At 30.3% G+C, this 18,044-nt stretch overlaps 1 protein-coding gene across 5 annotated transcripts in view; it reads right to left on the bottom strand.

Moving 5' to 3' along the window:
• The window catches only part of LOC121123592 (band 7 protein AGAP004871), a 497,290-nt gene that overhangs the window by 11,011 nt on the left and 468,235 nt on the right, over positions 1–18,044 (bottom strand). For 2 of the 5 annotated variants that reach the window (XM_071889552.1, XM_071889564.1), the window contains 4 exons: positions 7,979–8,085; positions 7,851–7,923; positions 4,344–4,426; positions 692–895 (listed from right to left, as the gene is read on the bottom strand). In XM_071889552.1, coding sequence (XP_071745653.1) covers positions 692–895; positions 4,344–4,426; positions 7,851–7,923; positions 7,979–8,085 — 467 coding nt within the window. Of the gene's footprint in view, positions 1–691; positions 896–1,560; positions 1,644–4,343; positions 4,427–7,850; positions 7,924–7,978; positions 8,086–8,189; positions 8,650–18,044 lie in introns of those variants that run through there. The other 3 variants (XM_071889561.1, XM_071889565.1, XM_040718719.2) reach the window with 2 other exon arrangements.

The raw sequence follows: 18,044 nt of genomic DNA, 5'->3' as shown, positions 1-18,044 counted from the left end.
GACAGCTCTTGACGATGAAGGCCGTGTCTAGTGCGTACCACACTGTCATGATGGCAGCTCATAGCGAATCCAGTTATGGATGAGAGATGCAACAAGTATTCTTCTTCAAAACACCCTAAACTTCAAAGTCCAGAAATTTAAGGTCTGTGCTGTAAGAGGGCCACAGTGAGGGAGTCCAGATGTGAGCCATATTCTTGCTTTATAAGTTTTTATACTTCTTGGCTGTGTGGGGCTGTAATGGAATTCTTGATGTTGTAAGCAATCCAGTAAGTAGTCTTCTCAACAATTACACCGGCGCAGAGGAACTTGCATAGGCGCTGCCTTTTTTGATGGTCCTCCTTCATTTTTACACTTCGAGACAGTGGATAAAAACAAAACTTATTTATTTTTCTTTAAGCTATCGTTTGATCATGCAATAAAACCTCATCATTAAAAATAATGATGAGGTTAAATTAGTAATTAAATGCCTCGACAAGTTTTGAGTCCCTACTCTGTAAATAAAGATAATTTTGCCTCCCCAAGTACCAATTTCAAACTCCGCCTATAATACAACAGAGCTTTCACAATATAAAGAGAAACTATGGTGTATGACTAAGATTATAAACCATAGCCAAAAGTGTCCCACAATGATTATTACTACTTATAAATGTACAGCCTTTACTCAGAAGTTCCCTTATCTAGCGGATTATACCTGCATGGATCCTGAGATACTTTCTCTATCGCTGAGAATTTCGTGTAAATTCTTTGTGCCAAGAATGTTTCGTAGAGTGGTTTGGGCCAACAACCTCGTAGAGTGATGCGCATTTTCGACATTAGCAACAGATACTGTTGCGTTCGATACACGATAATATACAACAGCATCCACGGACACTGTCACAGAGTCTTTGGTTAGTACCTAGAAATAGATGAGTGTTCAAAAAAAAGTAGAAAATACACATGATGAGGAAATTAAGTCTTGATAGAAACAATGAACATTGGGACTGATGATATATAGGTATATATAATAGTTTATGTATATATATATACTTATAATAATAAGAAATAATAGCAAAAAGGTTAGGAGAATGATGTAACGGCCTTTTAAAGCTAACTAAATTAATGCACTTTTTGACATGAATGAATAATTAATGAATATGTAAAAAAAAAAAAAGAGAGATTTGGTTATTTATAGGTAAAAAACTATAGAAAATTAAGGAAGAGGGACGTTCATAAAGTTGTTTTTTTTCTTCATTTTGTTTGAAGATGAGAGAGCAAATGCAATATCATTCATAATACCTGAAATCCTTTGACAAAAATTGAAATAATAAATTTTATGAATTGAAGAACACACCTCCGATTTTGTTCGGATTTCGATGTTAACGCAAATAAAGAGGGATGTGGTTATTTGATAATGCACAAAGCGAGTTAATATATGAACAAATTTAAAAGGAACTACAAACAGCTGTAATGAATATGTATGTGGCTAAAAAAATGGCTGAAAGTATTAATGTAGCTAAGCGAAATGATCTTTTTTAAAGATATTTTTTTTTGGTAGTAGCTTGGTAGTGTGTTTTGGTTTACCTCTTGCGGTGGTACATCCAGTGTTATGGTCCTAAGATCCACTTTAGAGTAGGTTTCAATGCATGGCAGAACGAAAAAAAGGCCTAAAATATTCGAATAAAAAATGATAGGATGAAGAAGAAAAAAAGAGAGAAAAAAAAAAATAAAGACTAAAAAAAACAAAAATTCCACTATGAAAAATTTAATTTTTAATTTTCTGCAACTTTACTTTTGCAATTCTACTAATAATCTAAGGCTCAAAGTACAAAATATGTTGTTGTTGTTGAGTGTTTTGGCCCCCTTTTGATAAAATGTGACACTTCTAAATATAGGAATACGGAAATGAGATAGAATAAAAGGGAAAATAAAAAGATTATAATATCTAACAGCTGATCAATAATACTCAGAATTAGGGATGTTACGGGCCTGGATTGTGAGGGATATTTAATTCGAGAGACTTATGCTCCTTTCTGTGAGGTATTTATTAGGAGCCCTTTACTGTATATATTTTCTTTCAAATACAATTATTTACATCAAGAAGAACTAAAAAAAAAGAAGAAGATCATTTGATGGTATAGATGGTATATTCATACCAATGATTAAAAAAGGGCATTACATAAAATCAATTTTGTATCTTTTCTAAAAGAAAGGCTGGTTTATAAAAGGAAAGAAAAGGCCCAATATATTTATCTTTGCCTAGACCCCACTCACTCTAAAACCAACCATTTCTTATCCAACATTTTGGCCATTCCGGATTTTCTCTTTAGATACGAGTCGCAGTTCGGATTTGATACTTTTTATATTTATAAAAACATTGACAAATGACTTTTCACTACAAAAAAATAGTTGATAAAAAACTTTTCCCAATTTATTTATTTACTTAAAAAAAAAAAAAAGAAATTGTATATGAAACTAATAAGTTTAATAGGGATATGAACATCTCTTAACTTACTAACACTGTACATATCCTATATAATATAGGAGTTTTGGAATCCATGATTTGAGCAGTTTGACAATTTTTTGGATCAAAAAACTTCATGAATACAATTGTGAATTAATAATTATCCACAGATCATTAAATAGAAAATAAGCAAAACTCTTACTTATCACATTTACTTGTTGCAAATGTATTGAATCCTCGAAAAAATGCTAAGCAACGTGTTCAAAAATGTTGCAAATATAATTTTAGAGCTGTTATTTTATGGAAAAATTTGTAATTTCTTTCTTCCTTAAGAACATCAACAAAAACATTCGATAAATTACATTAATCGAACTAAAAATCCAAAATCTTCGATTTTGACCGAGTATAAAAAAAATCAATAACATTTTGCTTTTAGATACAAACAAGGTTTTAGTTTTTATCAATAATGAGAAAGTTCTAATCCCACATTAACTTAGAGGCCGTTATAAGGGTTTAAAGTATTGACAGTCTCACCAAACTTATTATTAATTGAAAAACTTGAACGAATATTTGATATAAAAATATATAATACTAAATAGTTTTCCCATATCCAGGTTTAGTCCCGTGACATCCCTACTAAAAATACATCCAATTTTCATTGAACAGAATTAGATTAGGTGTAAAATAAAATTTAAAAGAATATGAAACGGAAAGACAATGGAAGAACAACAAAAGATAGAATAAAGGAAGACGTCGAAAAAGTTCCTTGTTAAGTTAATTAATCAATTAATTATATATCTAAGTTTAGAGTAACTAATTAATGCTAACTAAATTAAGAAGTTTAATAATATTTTTTTATGTTGGAGTGTAAAAAGTTCTATTAGGCAAATTGTGGCTCTCAAATGACACAAGTCAACCCAATTTCAACTGTTTTTGCTCTATGATTGAGACGTTGTTTACTTTATTGGCACAAAAACATTCAAATGACTTATACCACAAACTTCCTGTTTTTTTGTGTCTTAGATATTAAAAATTCTAACATTTCATGATTTAGTGTTATTTTTCCCCTTGAAGGATCTAAATCAATGAAAAAATCATAAAAAATATAGTTTAGAGGTACATGTTATGTGATTCCAAAAATATAATAATTATTTATGTATCTTTTTCTACATCAGAAAATACAAAAAAATGTGCCTTATATTTGAAAGTATAATAAATTCCTGATTTTTGTTCACAATGACACAAATGATAGTTTGTCCCAAACCTTGAAAATAAGATCTTAAGAAAATTAATATTCAAAAAATAATTTAAGATTTGTTGCTTGAACAAATATTTTATATATTTATGATCTTATCTTTTGAAATCTAATAATTTCTTCATTTCTGATCACAATGATTTAAATGATAGTTTATTGTAAAGTAAGGACATACAGCTTCATAAAAAACCATCTTACATAAGTTCTTATCTAAAAAGTTATTTACGATTTGTAGCTAGATCAAATATTTTAGTATATAATTAAAGCTATCAAGCCTTATTGTTACTTGTATCTAAAATGTTGCTCTCTGGAGAAAAAAACAAACATAAATTTTGGTCTGTAAAGGTTATTTTCATGTTTATAAAGGTAAACTCAATCAAAAACACACTCTCTCAATCCAAGGGCAAAAATATGTTGACTGGTGTTATTTACTAGTATTTTTCGTAATTTCACAAAAAGTTTACTTAAAAAACATCTTTTTAATTACGAAAACTAAGCGGTTTTTATTGACAAGAAATCGTTGTCTTAGTGATCATGCCAATTTGTGATGGTTTTTTTTAGTTAGGAAAAAAATATATATGTAAGACTCCTTAAAAGGCCGTAACTATGATGAAGGTTTTTTTTTCTTCAAGGGAATGTAAAACGAACCTCTTGTGGTGGGACACCGAGTGTGATTGTTCTTAAGTCCACCTTTTGATATGACTCAATGCATGGTAGAACAAAGAATATTCCTAAAAAAGGAAGAAAGTAAAATATTTGGTTTTTTTTTTTTCCAACAAAAATATGGAAATATTTAATAAATAAAAATTACTTTTTTAATTTGCTTGAAATATTACATTGACACGTGTTCTCGTCGGTATTTAAATAAATACTTATATTTATTTAAAAAAAAAAAAAGAAAAAAAAATGGTTATCCAAAACTATACAAAAATAAATAAATCAAAAAAACTATGTCAAATGTCTTTGTCGAGTTTGTTTCTAGTTAGTAGTAGTTGTCACTTGTGCCGTAATACAATTTTTGTTCGTTTGCAAAAAAATATATATTATACATAAGAATATAAAGAGACAGAGTAGATGATCTCTTTTATTTTGCGTACATGTAATTAGTATGATTTTTTTACACTTTTTTTAAAGCACCATTTTATTTCATGCAATGCGGCCGTGTTGGATAAAGGCCAAAATTAGGAATGGACTTTTCGGGGAAGATAATTAATAATATGTGGACCCAAGGGGGATGATAGCTTTCATTATTTTGGGTGGGGAGCTTAGCCCCAAAAGTTATCAACACCTTAATATAACCTCTTATATACATAGTTTAATTTTTTATAAGGGCGTTTCAGAAACTATCCAAATGGGGCTAGTGACGCCATTGTGTATAAAAACAACATAAAACTGACTTATAAAAGGTGGAAAATGTTTTTGTTTTTGTTTTTTGGTACTCTAAAATAGTTTTGGACCAGTCGCAGGATTACACTCCTAATCAGTCTATTTTTTTCTTCCTTTTTACTCTTTTTTCTAATCGCTTCAGTCTTTTTTACCATTCATCAGTCCTAAGGACAACTGTTTAGTAGACATGGAATTTTTGTAAAAGCAAGGAGCGGGCAGGAGCGATACATATGGTATTACTGAATTAAAACCTTTGTTATTATCAGTTGCCTTTTATAACGTATAATACTTGAGTATTATACATTCTAGCCACATACCTCTTAAAATCTATTAGAAGCAATGCCATAAAAGCTGGAAGAATGGAGTCTCACGGATTAAATATAAGCATACATTATCGGTGCTACAACAATTCAACCATCTGACATAAGAATTTTGGGCATATTAAAAAAGAAAGCGGAAATAAATATGGTAATCCTGACAATTGGAAGAATGTTTAGAAGGATAGCAGCTTAGCTGTCATGACGTTTAATTAGATCAGCTAAAATCAGATGTAGGAAGGGAGAAGGAAATAAAAAAGGACATTAACAAGAATTACTCTGATGACGATCCTCAACTGAACTTGAGTACAATAGGGACTTACAATTATATCTCCGCAACAAATCCTCAAAGTTACTCTCCGTCTTTTATGGTCACACAAAAATGTTCAATCAGGTTTTAGATAAATAAAATCTAGTAGGAAAAAAAGTTCAGTACTCAGATGTTAAATAATAATGACAACAGCTGAGGAAAAGAAAATTCTTTCTTCAGATTACCAATTACCAAATTTGCGGGACAGCTATAAAATACAAACGATTTACATCACTATACATAATATATAATTCCCTCTCTAGGGTTGACAGGGCTTCGAACTCACGTACACTAAATTCAGTAGATTATTTTTTCCTGACTTTTAGCAAATTTTTGCTCCAAAGTCATAACTCAACCTTAGCTATAAAAACCAAAGGTAAAATTCCAAATTTCCTTGCTTTTTTGACCAAATCTGATATTACGAAATATATAAATTAGTAAGAAAATCTTCATTACCATATATATATTATTAAAATCTGTTTTATGTTGTGTACTACATATTTACTTATAACTCCTTCAAGCCTCACATAAAATGAATAATTATTGTTATTATAAAATGTGTGGTGTTATTATTATTTTTTTTTTTGCATAAAGCCATACAAAACTCTATTTTGGAAAGGGGGTGTATCAATACCGTGTTTGTGTATATATATATATAAAATATGCATTAAAATAGGATCAATTTTGAAATATTAAGTTCCCGTTTTTATATTTAAAGAGTAATTTAAAAGAGATCAGAGGATATTCTGAAGAAAAACGATAAAATATAAGATTAAAGAAAGTCTTTAATATTTTGTATAGCATTTAAATGATTTTTAATATCCATTTTTAAATATATATATACATATGTAAACAGGGATGGTACTTTTGTAGAGAATAAGAAGAAGGTGGAAGCGAAACTTATGCTATTACTACATTATGACTCTGAATTACTGCTTGTTATAGAATTACAGAGGGTGAAAATGCGTTACTCCAAGAGAAAAGAGTTCCTTTAACATTTAAAATTGCATTTGTGCAGGGAAAATATTGTAAAATTGATGGGTAGATAAATGAAAAAGAAACTTTCCCGACGTGAGTGAATCCCTCTAAAATCATTATAATTTCTACTTTTTTTGTGATATTTTTATATTAAGGTCCTATCAGTCCTTAATAAGGGACTTACAACCAGTCCCGTCCTTACTATTGGTTCTTCAAAAATCTCCAAATTTAGGAACGTCTTCTACAAGGAACATTTTTCACTAATAGGTATTTCAGTAATGTACAATTTGAAATAGCAGGCCATTGTTCTTTCTTGAGGCCTAATTTTAGAATGTATTACTCCTTGAAATATTGAGGAATATTGATTAATAATTACGTCATACATATAAAAATTTTCTGTAGTAGGGTTTTACTACTCACTTAATATTTAGGCAAAAGGGGCACAGATGAAAAATTTATAATCGTAGCGATTTACTCAAATTTATTAAGTAAATGCTACTTTAAAATTAAACAGCAAATTGATAAAGGTTCAATTCATTATCTCCCTTATACAAGGTCTAACAGCATATCAACTGGTACAATGTTTCTTAGAGTTAGCATATTGTTAAAGGTGACATCCTTTCCCCTTTTTTTACGCTCACCAGGAATGTCTCCTTTTTCACATCTCAAGATATGCCGAAGTTGTATTTTTGTGCTATACTTGACATAAATCATGCTTTAAATAGAAGGATTAATAATAGGTAGGAAGGCCCTTCCTAAATATATGGCACCCTTAACTTCTATACAAACAAAACATGAGATGGGTATATACACCGAGACATTAAAATATTCTGCTATTATTTTCATAATATATGCAAAATAAAGTTAAAATAAAGAAAATAACACAATGGAATAAATGAAAAAAACAATAACTGAAGGATATTATTATTAGAATTAAAAACACATAATGAAATTGTCTCTTTGTCTGTCCACATGAGTGTGCCGTCATGCAAAAAAAACTTAGGTCAGAAAAAAAAATATGACAATTGTTTTTTGAGGGGGCAAAAATGATGAATTTTATCAATGTTGGGGCTTTATTACTAGCCAGATACAGTGAGAAGCTAAAAAGTATATATTTTCATATAACTTCCTACTCCCCAAAAACTACTTTTCCTTTATACTTACCAGGCCCTCGTGATCCACCTGAGAGAAGACGACCGAGTCTAAATATAACTGCTCTTTCGTATTCTTGAACAACCTAATATAATTTGGTTATATCTGATAAGTTACTAGATAATTATGGAATTCCTTACTTTAAAACAAACGCAGAGTGAGAAGGGTAGAGTAACAACGACCAATAACCAAGAGATCATAGTCAAAAGCCAACCGCAGAGGCCGATTCCATTATCAGATTCATCCGCTGCAAAGAAAAAAAAAATCATTAATAAATCAGTCATTTTGCCATATTATTAGAGACACAAATATATTAAACACATTAAAAAATAGTCAACTCAATGGCTTTACAATGATTAAAAGCAGATACGTCAATTGTGGTGGTAAAAGTCCGTCCACGAATGGAAGTTTCACGAACAACATTTGTTGCCTGTAGAGGCGGACGTTGTATAGAGCGTCTGATTTGATCATCTGGGGGTCTTTTTGGCAAAAAGTTTGGTGGTTGCTGGGATTGTATTGGCACTTGTTGCTGGAGTGTTTGTTGAGCCTTTTTGTTTAACTTGGGTATAAAACTAGTTGTACTTTGTCGTTTGGAAATCTCTTGTAAAAGTACTCTCTTTGCCTCGCCTGAAGAGTAACTTCGTCTCTTAGGACTCAGCATACGATTGTCTTTTTGCTCAAAATTCATGACTATTGCTATTCAGTCTTTTCAAAAGGAGCAAAAAATGGCAAATCGTGGAAAAAGTTATGTCATTTTTTTATCTTCTTTAGGAACACAGCACAGAGCACATTAACACGATCATAACAGAACAAAGATTACAAATATTTAATATTCATTTGTTGGTCTTCCTCTCAGTCTTTTTTTCCTTATATATACGAGTATATTCTCTTTTTTGATTTCTATGTGTAAATGCATAAAATTTGTTTGACTTCACAAGGTTACCATTCATATACTATGATAATGACTATAATTAGGGATTAACTCTATAGAGCAATAAAAATATTCGCCACACATATTTAGTTTATCAATAACAATTATTCATGGTAGTGAAGTACCATCAATAGCTACAAAATCCTCTAGTGGTCACAAACTTTTAAAATAATCTATTAAATTATACATGTGTTGAAAACTATTGAACTCTCATTCAATACCTAATCAATACTGATTGATTTCAAGATTATCGTAAGATTAGCTGCTTTTTTTTTACTATACATTGTCTGTAATTTATTTAATTAAGTTAAAGATTTTTCTAAAAATATGTAAGAAAGCATTTTGTGGAGTTGGTAGTTTGTAAGAACGTAACGGTCCTGAAAGTTTGACATCGTAAGCGTTAAGAACTCGTCCAAATTGGACGTTAAATATTGTCCATTAAAACAATATTTGCTAAATGACATCGATTAAAGATCAGCAACTGACGTCCTCATCAAACAATCTCAAGGACCAAGGGTGCAATATTTACATTAGGCCTAAATGATGAATAACAACAAAGTATTCTTTTGCATGAAAAATACTTAAATTTTACTACACTAATTCTATAGGCAAACTTAGGCAATTTGCTTGAATATTATTAAAATATATACTTTTTAGAGAGTGTTTTAAAATTGGGGAGGGCTTATTAACTGATAAAAAGAACTGGACCGGAGAGATTTTAATCCTTTATTAAAAACCGAAACAACCAAATAAATTTTTTGTCATTTACAATCCAATTTTGCTTTCATCAATGGCTATTATGGTAGAAAGACATATCTTAAACAAAATGTGGGGGCTTGAAGATGTGAAAGTCTATTTGGAACACCCCTAATGCTTTCAGACCTCCTGTATGTATAAGTTATGTTTATGACTGCGAAACATAAAAAGATAAAGTTGATTTTAAGGAAAGAAATGTAATAACATTTGGTACTAGTACTGTAATCACCCGTAGTATGACACGTAGTTCTTAGAATGAAACAGTAGAACCAAATATACATTACCCAGAACCTCAAGAAAACTTGCAACCCTATTGGTGTACATACATAAAGGAGATAAGGACTAGAGATCAGTGTACTTATGCAAACCAAGCGTATTTGAATATTTCAACTTTTCCTTCTCAAAAAGAGAAAGCATAAAATATATTGTAGTAATCAATGACGTCATTATCTCTAAGTATTCAATAAATTTACGTTTACACTAGTGTTGGGATTCTATCTGGAAATCCTATACCGTTCAGAGACAATAATTTTTTTTTAGACTAAATCAATACGGTCTTGTAAACAAATTCGATGTAGAACAAATTTTGTTCTTTATCAGGTCTCACGTTTTCTTAGGAAAGTAATTTGAGAAAAAGGAAAAGGTTTCGAGTCTGGATTACATTTGTATTTGTTTGAGGCACTGAAAGTTGAACTTAAAGTATCAAAAATTCAACGACACAATGAAATAATTAATAGATTTTATTTACAAAGGGTCAAATTAAGTGACATAAATCAAATAAGCGCTCTAAACTGAAAGCTGCGTACAACAAATATAATTGACTGGAAACTATGAAACATTGGACAGTATCATATACGCAGGAAAGCACAAAAGTTCCCTTCGTGGCTCCATGATTACGTATCTCAAGCAATTACAATCCTCAACTCCCTCTTTATTGATGGAGAATACAAAATGTAGAATGTTTAATAATAATTATTTATCAGATCCTACATTCTCGGCTATATTCACTCATGTGTAAAAATGTCAGAGAAACAACAAAAAAAGAGAATTCCTCTGTGATCTCTTCCAATACCAGTGTTAGTGCCGAGAAGGCTCAAGAGACCCTTGGCATCTCCATCTGGATTGACTACAACATCAAAAAGTCCATTACAAATCTATTCAGCTAATAAGAACCATAACTTCTATAGGAATTATATGTCAGACTTCTGGCCTGCCATCATGGTGCTCTGCCCTGATCTAAATTCTCTCGACTTTGTAGGTTGGAGTATCCTGGAAAAGAATGGTCTACCGAACCTCTCATCCCAATGGAGAATTCGCTACCTTCTGCCATCATGACAGTGTAGTACGCCATGGACACGGCCTTCATCGTCAAGAGCTGCCGATCTGTTTGCCGGTGTTACAAGGCTATTATTGCTTGTGAAGGAGGACATATTGAATCACAAATCCAACTAAATATAGTATTTAAACTTATCATAAATTTGTTTTGACGTATATTTTCTTAATCAATAAAATTCACATTTTTCAAGTAAAAAATAATGTAGTCTAAGATTATCTTTTTCTTGACTTTTATTCAAGGTTGTTTTTATTTTTACCCACATCATGTTGATGATATTTTTTGTAAATGAATAGTTTTTAGACAATATAGAACTAATTAAATGTATTTATGGAATATCATCCTTAATTTTTAAGCCCCTACACAATTTTTGTTTTTGTACAGAAAATTAGATATAAGATAAAAAAATATGTACTACTTAAACATAATATGAATGTAGGACCCTAATTCATTAATTGTCTAAAATGAGCGCACAAGAGCAATAAAATAAGAAAATAAAGGCCAGCAGAATCTACTTAATACAAATTGAATTTTCTTTTATCAAAATATAAATGCTGTAATTTTGTCTGTAACTCACTCCTAAAGTAATTTATATGTATTTGGATGTGCTACTTCCACTTATATAAGATTTAGAGTCAAATTGTAAGTCTTTGCTATACATTAAATATAAACTAATTTTAGAGAGAGGGAGAGAGAGCGAAACGGAAAATAAGAAAGTCAAAAAGAGAAGGAAGTGTTTAGTTTGAATAAATCCATATGATCCTTTACACTTTCTTACTTCATTGGGGTGTTTATCCACCCCATGGACAGACATATCCTAGTACTGTTGGGTTTTTATCACTTTTTTTTTTGCTTGACCTTCTTTGTACATTATTACTATATCATGTACTATTACTAATAGCCGGCATTGCCCAGAGTAATTGGGTGTCGACAAACAGACAAACTTTGATATATTAATATATAAGATAACTCCTCAACAACTTCTGAGAGTGACTCCTCCTTGTTTCATGAGCACACGTAACTACTTAATTCTTGAATAAATTCACATGTTTTCTCTCCTCAAGAATGAAAGAATAATAATAAGAGTTTGAGAAAAAAAGAAGAGAAGTCATGAGTAGTTTAGTCTCTAGCACGCTCACTAATAAAAACAATCAAATCAGGGCTATGCTAAATACAAAATGCATGCAAGAGTTAATTCATTTTTACGTACCAACGTATATATTTTATTCAAATTTTAACATCTACTATAAATGCATAAGAATTATGATATACATTAGAGAACAAAAACATGAATAGACAGAAACAGCGGTACATTCACTCGCCTGCAATATTTCATTAATACGACTACTTTGTCATTTTTTAGATAAAGAATATTAATAAAACATACTATATACATTGCGCCCTATATACATGTTCGATGTAATATGCGCACACCTGCAATAGTTCATTAATATGCTCACATCGTTATTTATGATATACATCAGAGAGCACTATATACAACCTGTGACTGTTTTTTATACATTCATAGAGGTAGACAACCTTCGCTTTATTAATATATATTTCTTTTATCCAATTTTTGGCAGTGTATTATTTCCTAAGTCATTAAACACTTCATATTCTTATGTATCTCCTATGGAACTATTAATTGTATTATGCAAACCAGGAAGTCGTATATAATGGCTTGTCACAGGACATTGACATGATTCAGTGTCTAAAACTATGTTTTAATGTTGACCCATGACTTTTTTGTGGAAGACAAATATAAAAATGAATAATCTAATATTTATAGAGTAATACAAAGATGAAAATATATAAAATCAATCTACTTAGTTCTGCATGGCGTGGTACCAGGTCATAATTAGTTAATTATGACTTATATTGTAAAATAAATGTATAGTTTCTTTTTCACTAATTCCCTGAGGTGTAAACCAACTCAGAGTCAGATAATATTTTGTGTGTACCAAGGTTAATCGAAATAAAAGTTATGCCTTCATGTAATCAAAATTGTTAGAATTTTCAATCTGATATACCGTACCGACTGCTAGGTAAGACAGACGTATATGACGTCATAGAGTATTACAGCGGTACTTTAACAATAACAGTCAATGAAGGCGATATATTGCTACTCTTGGTAACAGTTATACTCTTTGACGTTACTATTAAAAATCGTGATGAAAGTCAAACATCAGTCGGAAAAGCGTCCTGTTATAACATTGTATTTCTACTAACATTGGTGTACCATATTGATAACTCCACATTTTAATTTATCATAGATTCTTTATATCCAATTTTTTGTGGGGATGAAACCTTTTTATTAGTTTTTTTGATGTATTGACTAATTACAAAAAAAATCCTCGATGTTTCCAAGATTTTTTTTTATGAATTCTGATTATTTATCCAATTCAACGATAAATATGAATAAGAACGGTCATGGAAGATAATAAATTGGAGATGTCTCATTCACTATAAAACATAACTTGTTTGATAATTTAGAATAATAATATCCTCTGCAGTCAAAAAATTAATATTTTTTTCTCCTACTTATATTTTAGATTACCATAAAATATAATGGAAAACTGACTTTTATATTGCTCAAATATCCATTTTAATGTTGGGATAACTAAACACTCCAGGGAAGTAACGGAAGAAAAAACAGTTTTTGGTTATATTATGATTTTTTTTTTGCATTTTTAGCATACATATTACATATAAGTGATAAAAAAATTAATGAATTTTACTATCTTTACTCTCTTTAATGTGCATTAAAGTTTTTTTAGATATTTTTATGAGGAATAAAATATAGGTTTATCATTTTTATGATTATCATATGATGAAAAATAAGTTGATTGATATAATTTATTGTTCAATGACAGGCACATTCTAAATATACAAGGTTACATGATGGGCTTAATTTATAAATGTGCATTGGAGGCATATACCTATTATAATATTGAAATAATACCTATATCCATGCCGATAATAAAGTGTTCTATTAATGGGCTTTTAATTTACCCTTATTATACATCAAACAGCCAATTAAATGACATTACGTTTAGAAAACTTTTATTCCCATATATATTATATAGCTGTAAATTATATGTACTTCTACTATCTAAAAAACACACACAAAAGTTGACATGATTACCTTGACAATTTGAAGAATGTCTGAGACGATAGCAGTTGTGTTGGCCTTTTAATTTAATTAGTTACAAATAGCTATGAGAGGAAGGAAATGAACACGAAGTCCCCTCCGTATCTTGCAAGAATTGTGATCCGACTATTTGGCTGAAACTTTTTTATCGAATGAATTTTCGCTGAAGGACAATTTGCGACCCTTGGACAAAAATGATATTTAATATATCCGATATATTACTTCAATTTAATATGATATTAGGATAAAAAAGGTATTTTTCATACGCGTTGTAAATTAATCAGTGTTTTTTTGCTAAATAATTTTTTTATTAATTATACTCATAAATACACATTATATAAGCCCAACATACAAGCATTTATTATGAACTTTATCTGCCAGTGATTATCAATCTTTTCTAAAATAATATTTTCATAGATATATAAATCATAACATAATTATAAATGTAATTGTTCATACAATTAATAAGGAATTATAGTCACACAAATTGAACTAACTGAAAATGGTAGCACAATTTTTTGTATATTAGGGCGTGTAAAATATAATGCACACTCCAGTACTAAAGCACTCCCTTCATTAATAATGATAAATTTTTTTGGTCTTTTCATTCTACCTTTCTTTTTTTTCTTCCTCCCGCCTACATAAAACAGATCTTTAATTATCAAATATAATCGAATATTTCAAACAACTTTTGTTTCTGCTAATATTTGATTACGGAGCTTTTATGCCGTCAAAATGGATCACAAAGTTTTAACGTAAAAGTTAACTTATTTTATTCTAAGCTTCCAAATAACACAAACAAGTTTGGGTATCTTAAGTAAAAGAAAAATGAGTTGAAAGCTAGATAAGTGATTGTTGCACCAGCAGCAGACAAAACATAAAGCACTACTCTTCTTCGAGCCCATAAATCAAAAATGTATATACTTTATATGATTGCTTTTGTTCTTTTCAATAATCCATTTATTTATTTATTTTTTACTTATGCAATATATAACAAATTTTGATTAGAGATAATTATATAACGCATAAAAATGCGTTACAGCTTCAAGAGCAGAAAAAGAATGCTATAGTAGAAACATGACATTGATTTTTCGAGTTGAGACTCGATCTGAGATAGTTGATTATTTCAGTTCAGTCCTTATTTAATTTTTTTAGACGATTTGGACCAATATCAGGGACAGTAGACAGAGATCTCAAACTTTGAATCGAAATAAATGTTCCTCAATTTTGTATTCCATTGCCATTTTTCAACGTTTCCCTACCCCTGTTCTGAACGTTGTTGATTGATTGATTTGAAATTAACTATTGTATAGTTCTGAATAAATGCCCACAAATATTCAATGATAATTACATAGTTAAGAAGAAGAATTGGCTACCTATCAACCAGTGTTAATTTTGTCTGCTATGACTAGATAAAATGTATTCGTCAACTAATGGTTTTTGCATCACAAAGACGAAAGGAAATATGTTTATTTAATGTTTTGTCTTAATAAAGAAAATGGACGAAATAGAGACTGATACCCCTTCTACAGGTTAGTGTCTTTAAAACGATGTTGTATCTAGAAAAAATGAACCCTCCTCTTTGAACAATATCTTACCTTCCGATTCAAAAAGTTTCTTCTCCAAACGTGGAAGAAATCTCCTTAATCTGAGCAGGTTAAAAATGTTGTATCAAATAGATAGAAATGGGTCTTTTGTTAGAGCGTGAGGAGATGGCAGGGGTGAGACATGTAGTATTATTGAATTAAGACCTATCTGCTGCCTCTTATATTATATTTTTTTAAGGGTGGGGGGGAAGAATATGAATTAGAACTTTAAAAAGAAGAACCTTCTACATTTGAAATAACCTTATTACAGCAAAAGTATTTTAATTATATGTAAATTCATATGTATTAATTATATCATACATTTTAAATTATTTTACAACAAAGATAGGGGATAATTATCCTTTTAGAGATAGATGTTAACACCCCCTGCGACTTATTAAATAATGAAAAAATAACAAGAAACGCTTTCTTAGTTTTTTCTTTACACACATCCCTTCTTTACTAAGGGGAATCATGTAATTAGAGAAGTGAGAATTTGGCATTTGGCGTTGTCAGATTTTCAGAAAATATTGTTTAAAGTGAAACAGCTCTGGCTTTTTGTAGATGCAAGCAGAAAATAAATACATTTTTTGTGTTTTCCTCAGAAAAATCAAACTTGAGGACTGGGCCTAAATATAACGAAGACGAGACGAAATGTGACGAAACAAGACGAAATAAGCATCGCTAGTAATTGATTATGGGCCTTTTTTTGTTTTTGCCAGATTTAATAAAGGTATGGAAGGTTATTTATACCATATGCGTCATAACGTCTTGTAAGTGATAAATATAATTCAAATTTAAAGTTATTGCAAAAAGATTTGACGAATTAAGCCAATACTTTTTTAAAGTTTTTTATTTATATGTTTAATATCTACTCTTCTTTGGCAGCAATGCAAGCCTCCAATCTAGGCCGAACGGTTTAGCATACTTTTCTGATTTAATCTTCCTATATGTTATTCAATTCCTTTACAATAGAGGACATTAGTCTGTTGACATTGTAATGATAAGTAGATTGATGGTGCCCTAAACCCCTTCGACCAGCTCTGTTTCTGTTATTTTAAGGTAGTCAACATTTGGATTCGAAACTTCCCATGGTTTTTTAAAACCAAATCTTTCTTTACCAAGTTCCTCGTTGTCTTCTTAGCGATATTATTGTCTCTTGCAAGCTTCCTTATGCTAGTTGAAGGATAATTGTGAATAACAAAGTTTATCTTCTTGATCTTGTCCTCGGTACGGACTATGCGGGGTCTTCCACTGCTCTTGCATGTTTTAAATGTTTCAGTAGTTTTAAATTTATTTATTTAAAGGAATTCCTTTTCTCTGCTAATCCAAAATAAATAATAGCTAATAGCTTTGTGTTTTTCAGACCCTTCATAATTTTAGCGATACAACTATTCTAAGTATTTCCAGACAAGAGCACACAGCGAACTCGTGAATGTTCGAATCTTCTCAGAAGTCTTTTTATGGCTTGTAAAAGGAATTGCATCCTGCCGAAATATACAGCAGAGTCGTAAATTTACGACGATCTTAGTATTTGCTCATTCAGATTTCCAATAGTTTTAGGACTCTTAGATATTCTTCTTCATCCCTAAGAGGTTATTGTACTATAGTTTATCTGTATTTTAATTTCATTGACCATGTTCCAGGACCCAACACAAAATTATAGCAGTCTCAGATAGGTATAGGATTTTCAAACAGAACCTTAAAGCTTAAATGTATCTATGACTTACAGGAACTAATGATTTTTTTTGTATTTTGAAGGCCATTTAGCATTATGTGAATGAAGAAAACAATACTCATGTACAAACGTATGTATGTATATTCCTGTAAGATCATTCAATGAGGCTTACAACTTAGCCAATATGCCTTTTAGTCCTCTCTACCCTATTCAATTACCAGTATAGTACACTCTGAATCTACATATCAATAGGCTATATATAAAGATTTTCTCTTTTGTTATATACTTATATGCGTTACTTGTCAATTAATGTGAATGAGAAAAAATATAATATGATCATTATGTCTACGTATATCTACATATATGAAAATATATATGTATGGATGTAATTCATTGGCAAATCTCCAATCAAGGAAAGCCTCTATCCCCCACTTCCTTCCACCAAAAATCAGCTCATTTAACTACTTTATTTTATTATTAGTTTTCTGTAGAAAATCATAATTTTATATCGGATATTCATAACTAACTAGAGTAGGCCTGGAGTTGCTTGTCAAGTTAAGAAATTAAAATTAATTCTGAACTTTTACGCTTCATATAAAACATATAATAAAGACCGTAAAATATTAAGAGTTATTCTTGCTACATGTTGGTATGCAGGAACATTGCTAGCTTCATCATTTGGGTGGGCTTAGCGCCAAAACTTATCAAGACTGTTATATAAAAGTAATTATAAATAGGTTTATTTTATATATGTTGTGTACATGTTAAATC

The sequence above is a fragment of the Lepeophtheirus salmonis genome, chromosome 1, assembly GCF_016086655.4.
Source record: "Lepeophtheirus salmonis chromosome 1, UVic_Lsal_1.4, whole genome shotgun sequence".
Taxonomy (NCBI): domain Eukaryota; kingdom Metazoa; phylum Arthropoda; class Copepoda; order Siphonostomatoida; family Caligidae; genus Lepeophtheirus; species Lepeophtheirus salmonis.
The sequence above is the reverse complement of the archived record's forward strand: the minus strand, read 5'-3'. Positions and strand labels throughout refer to the sequence as shown.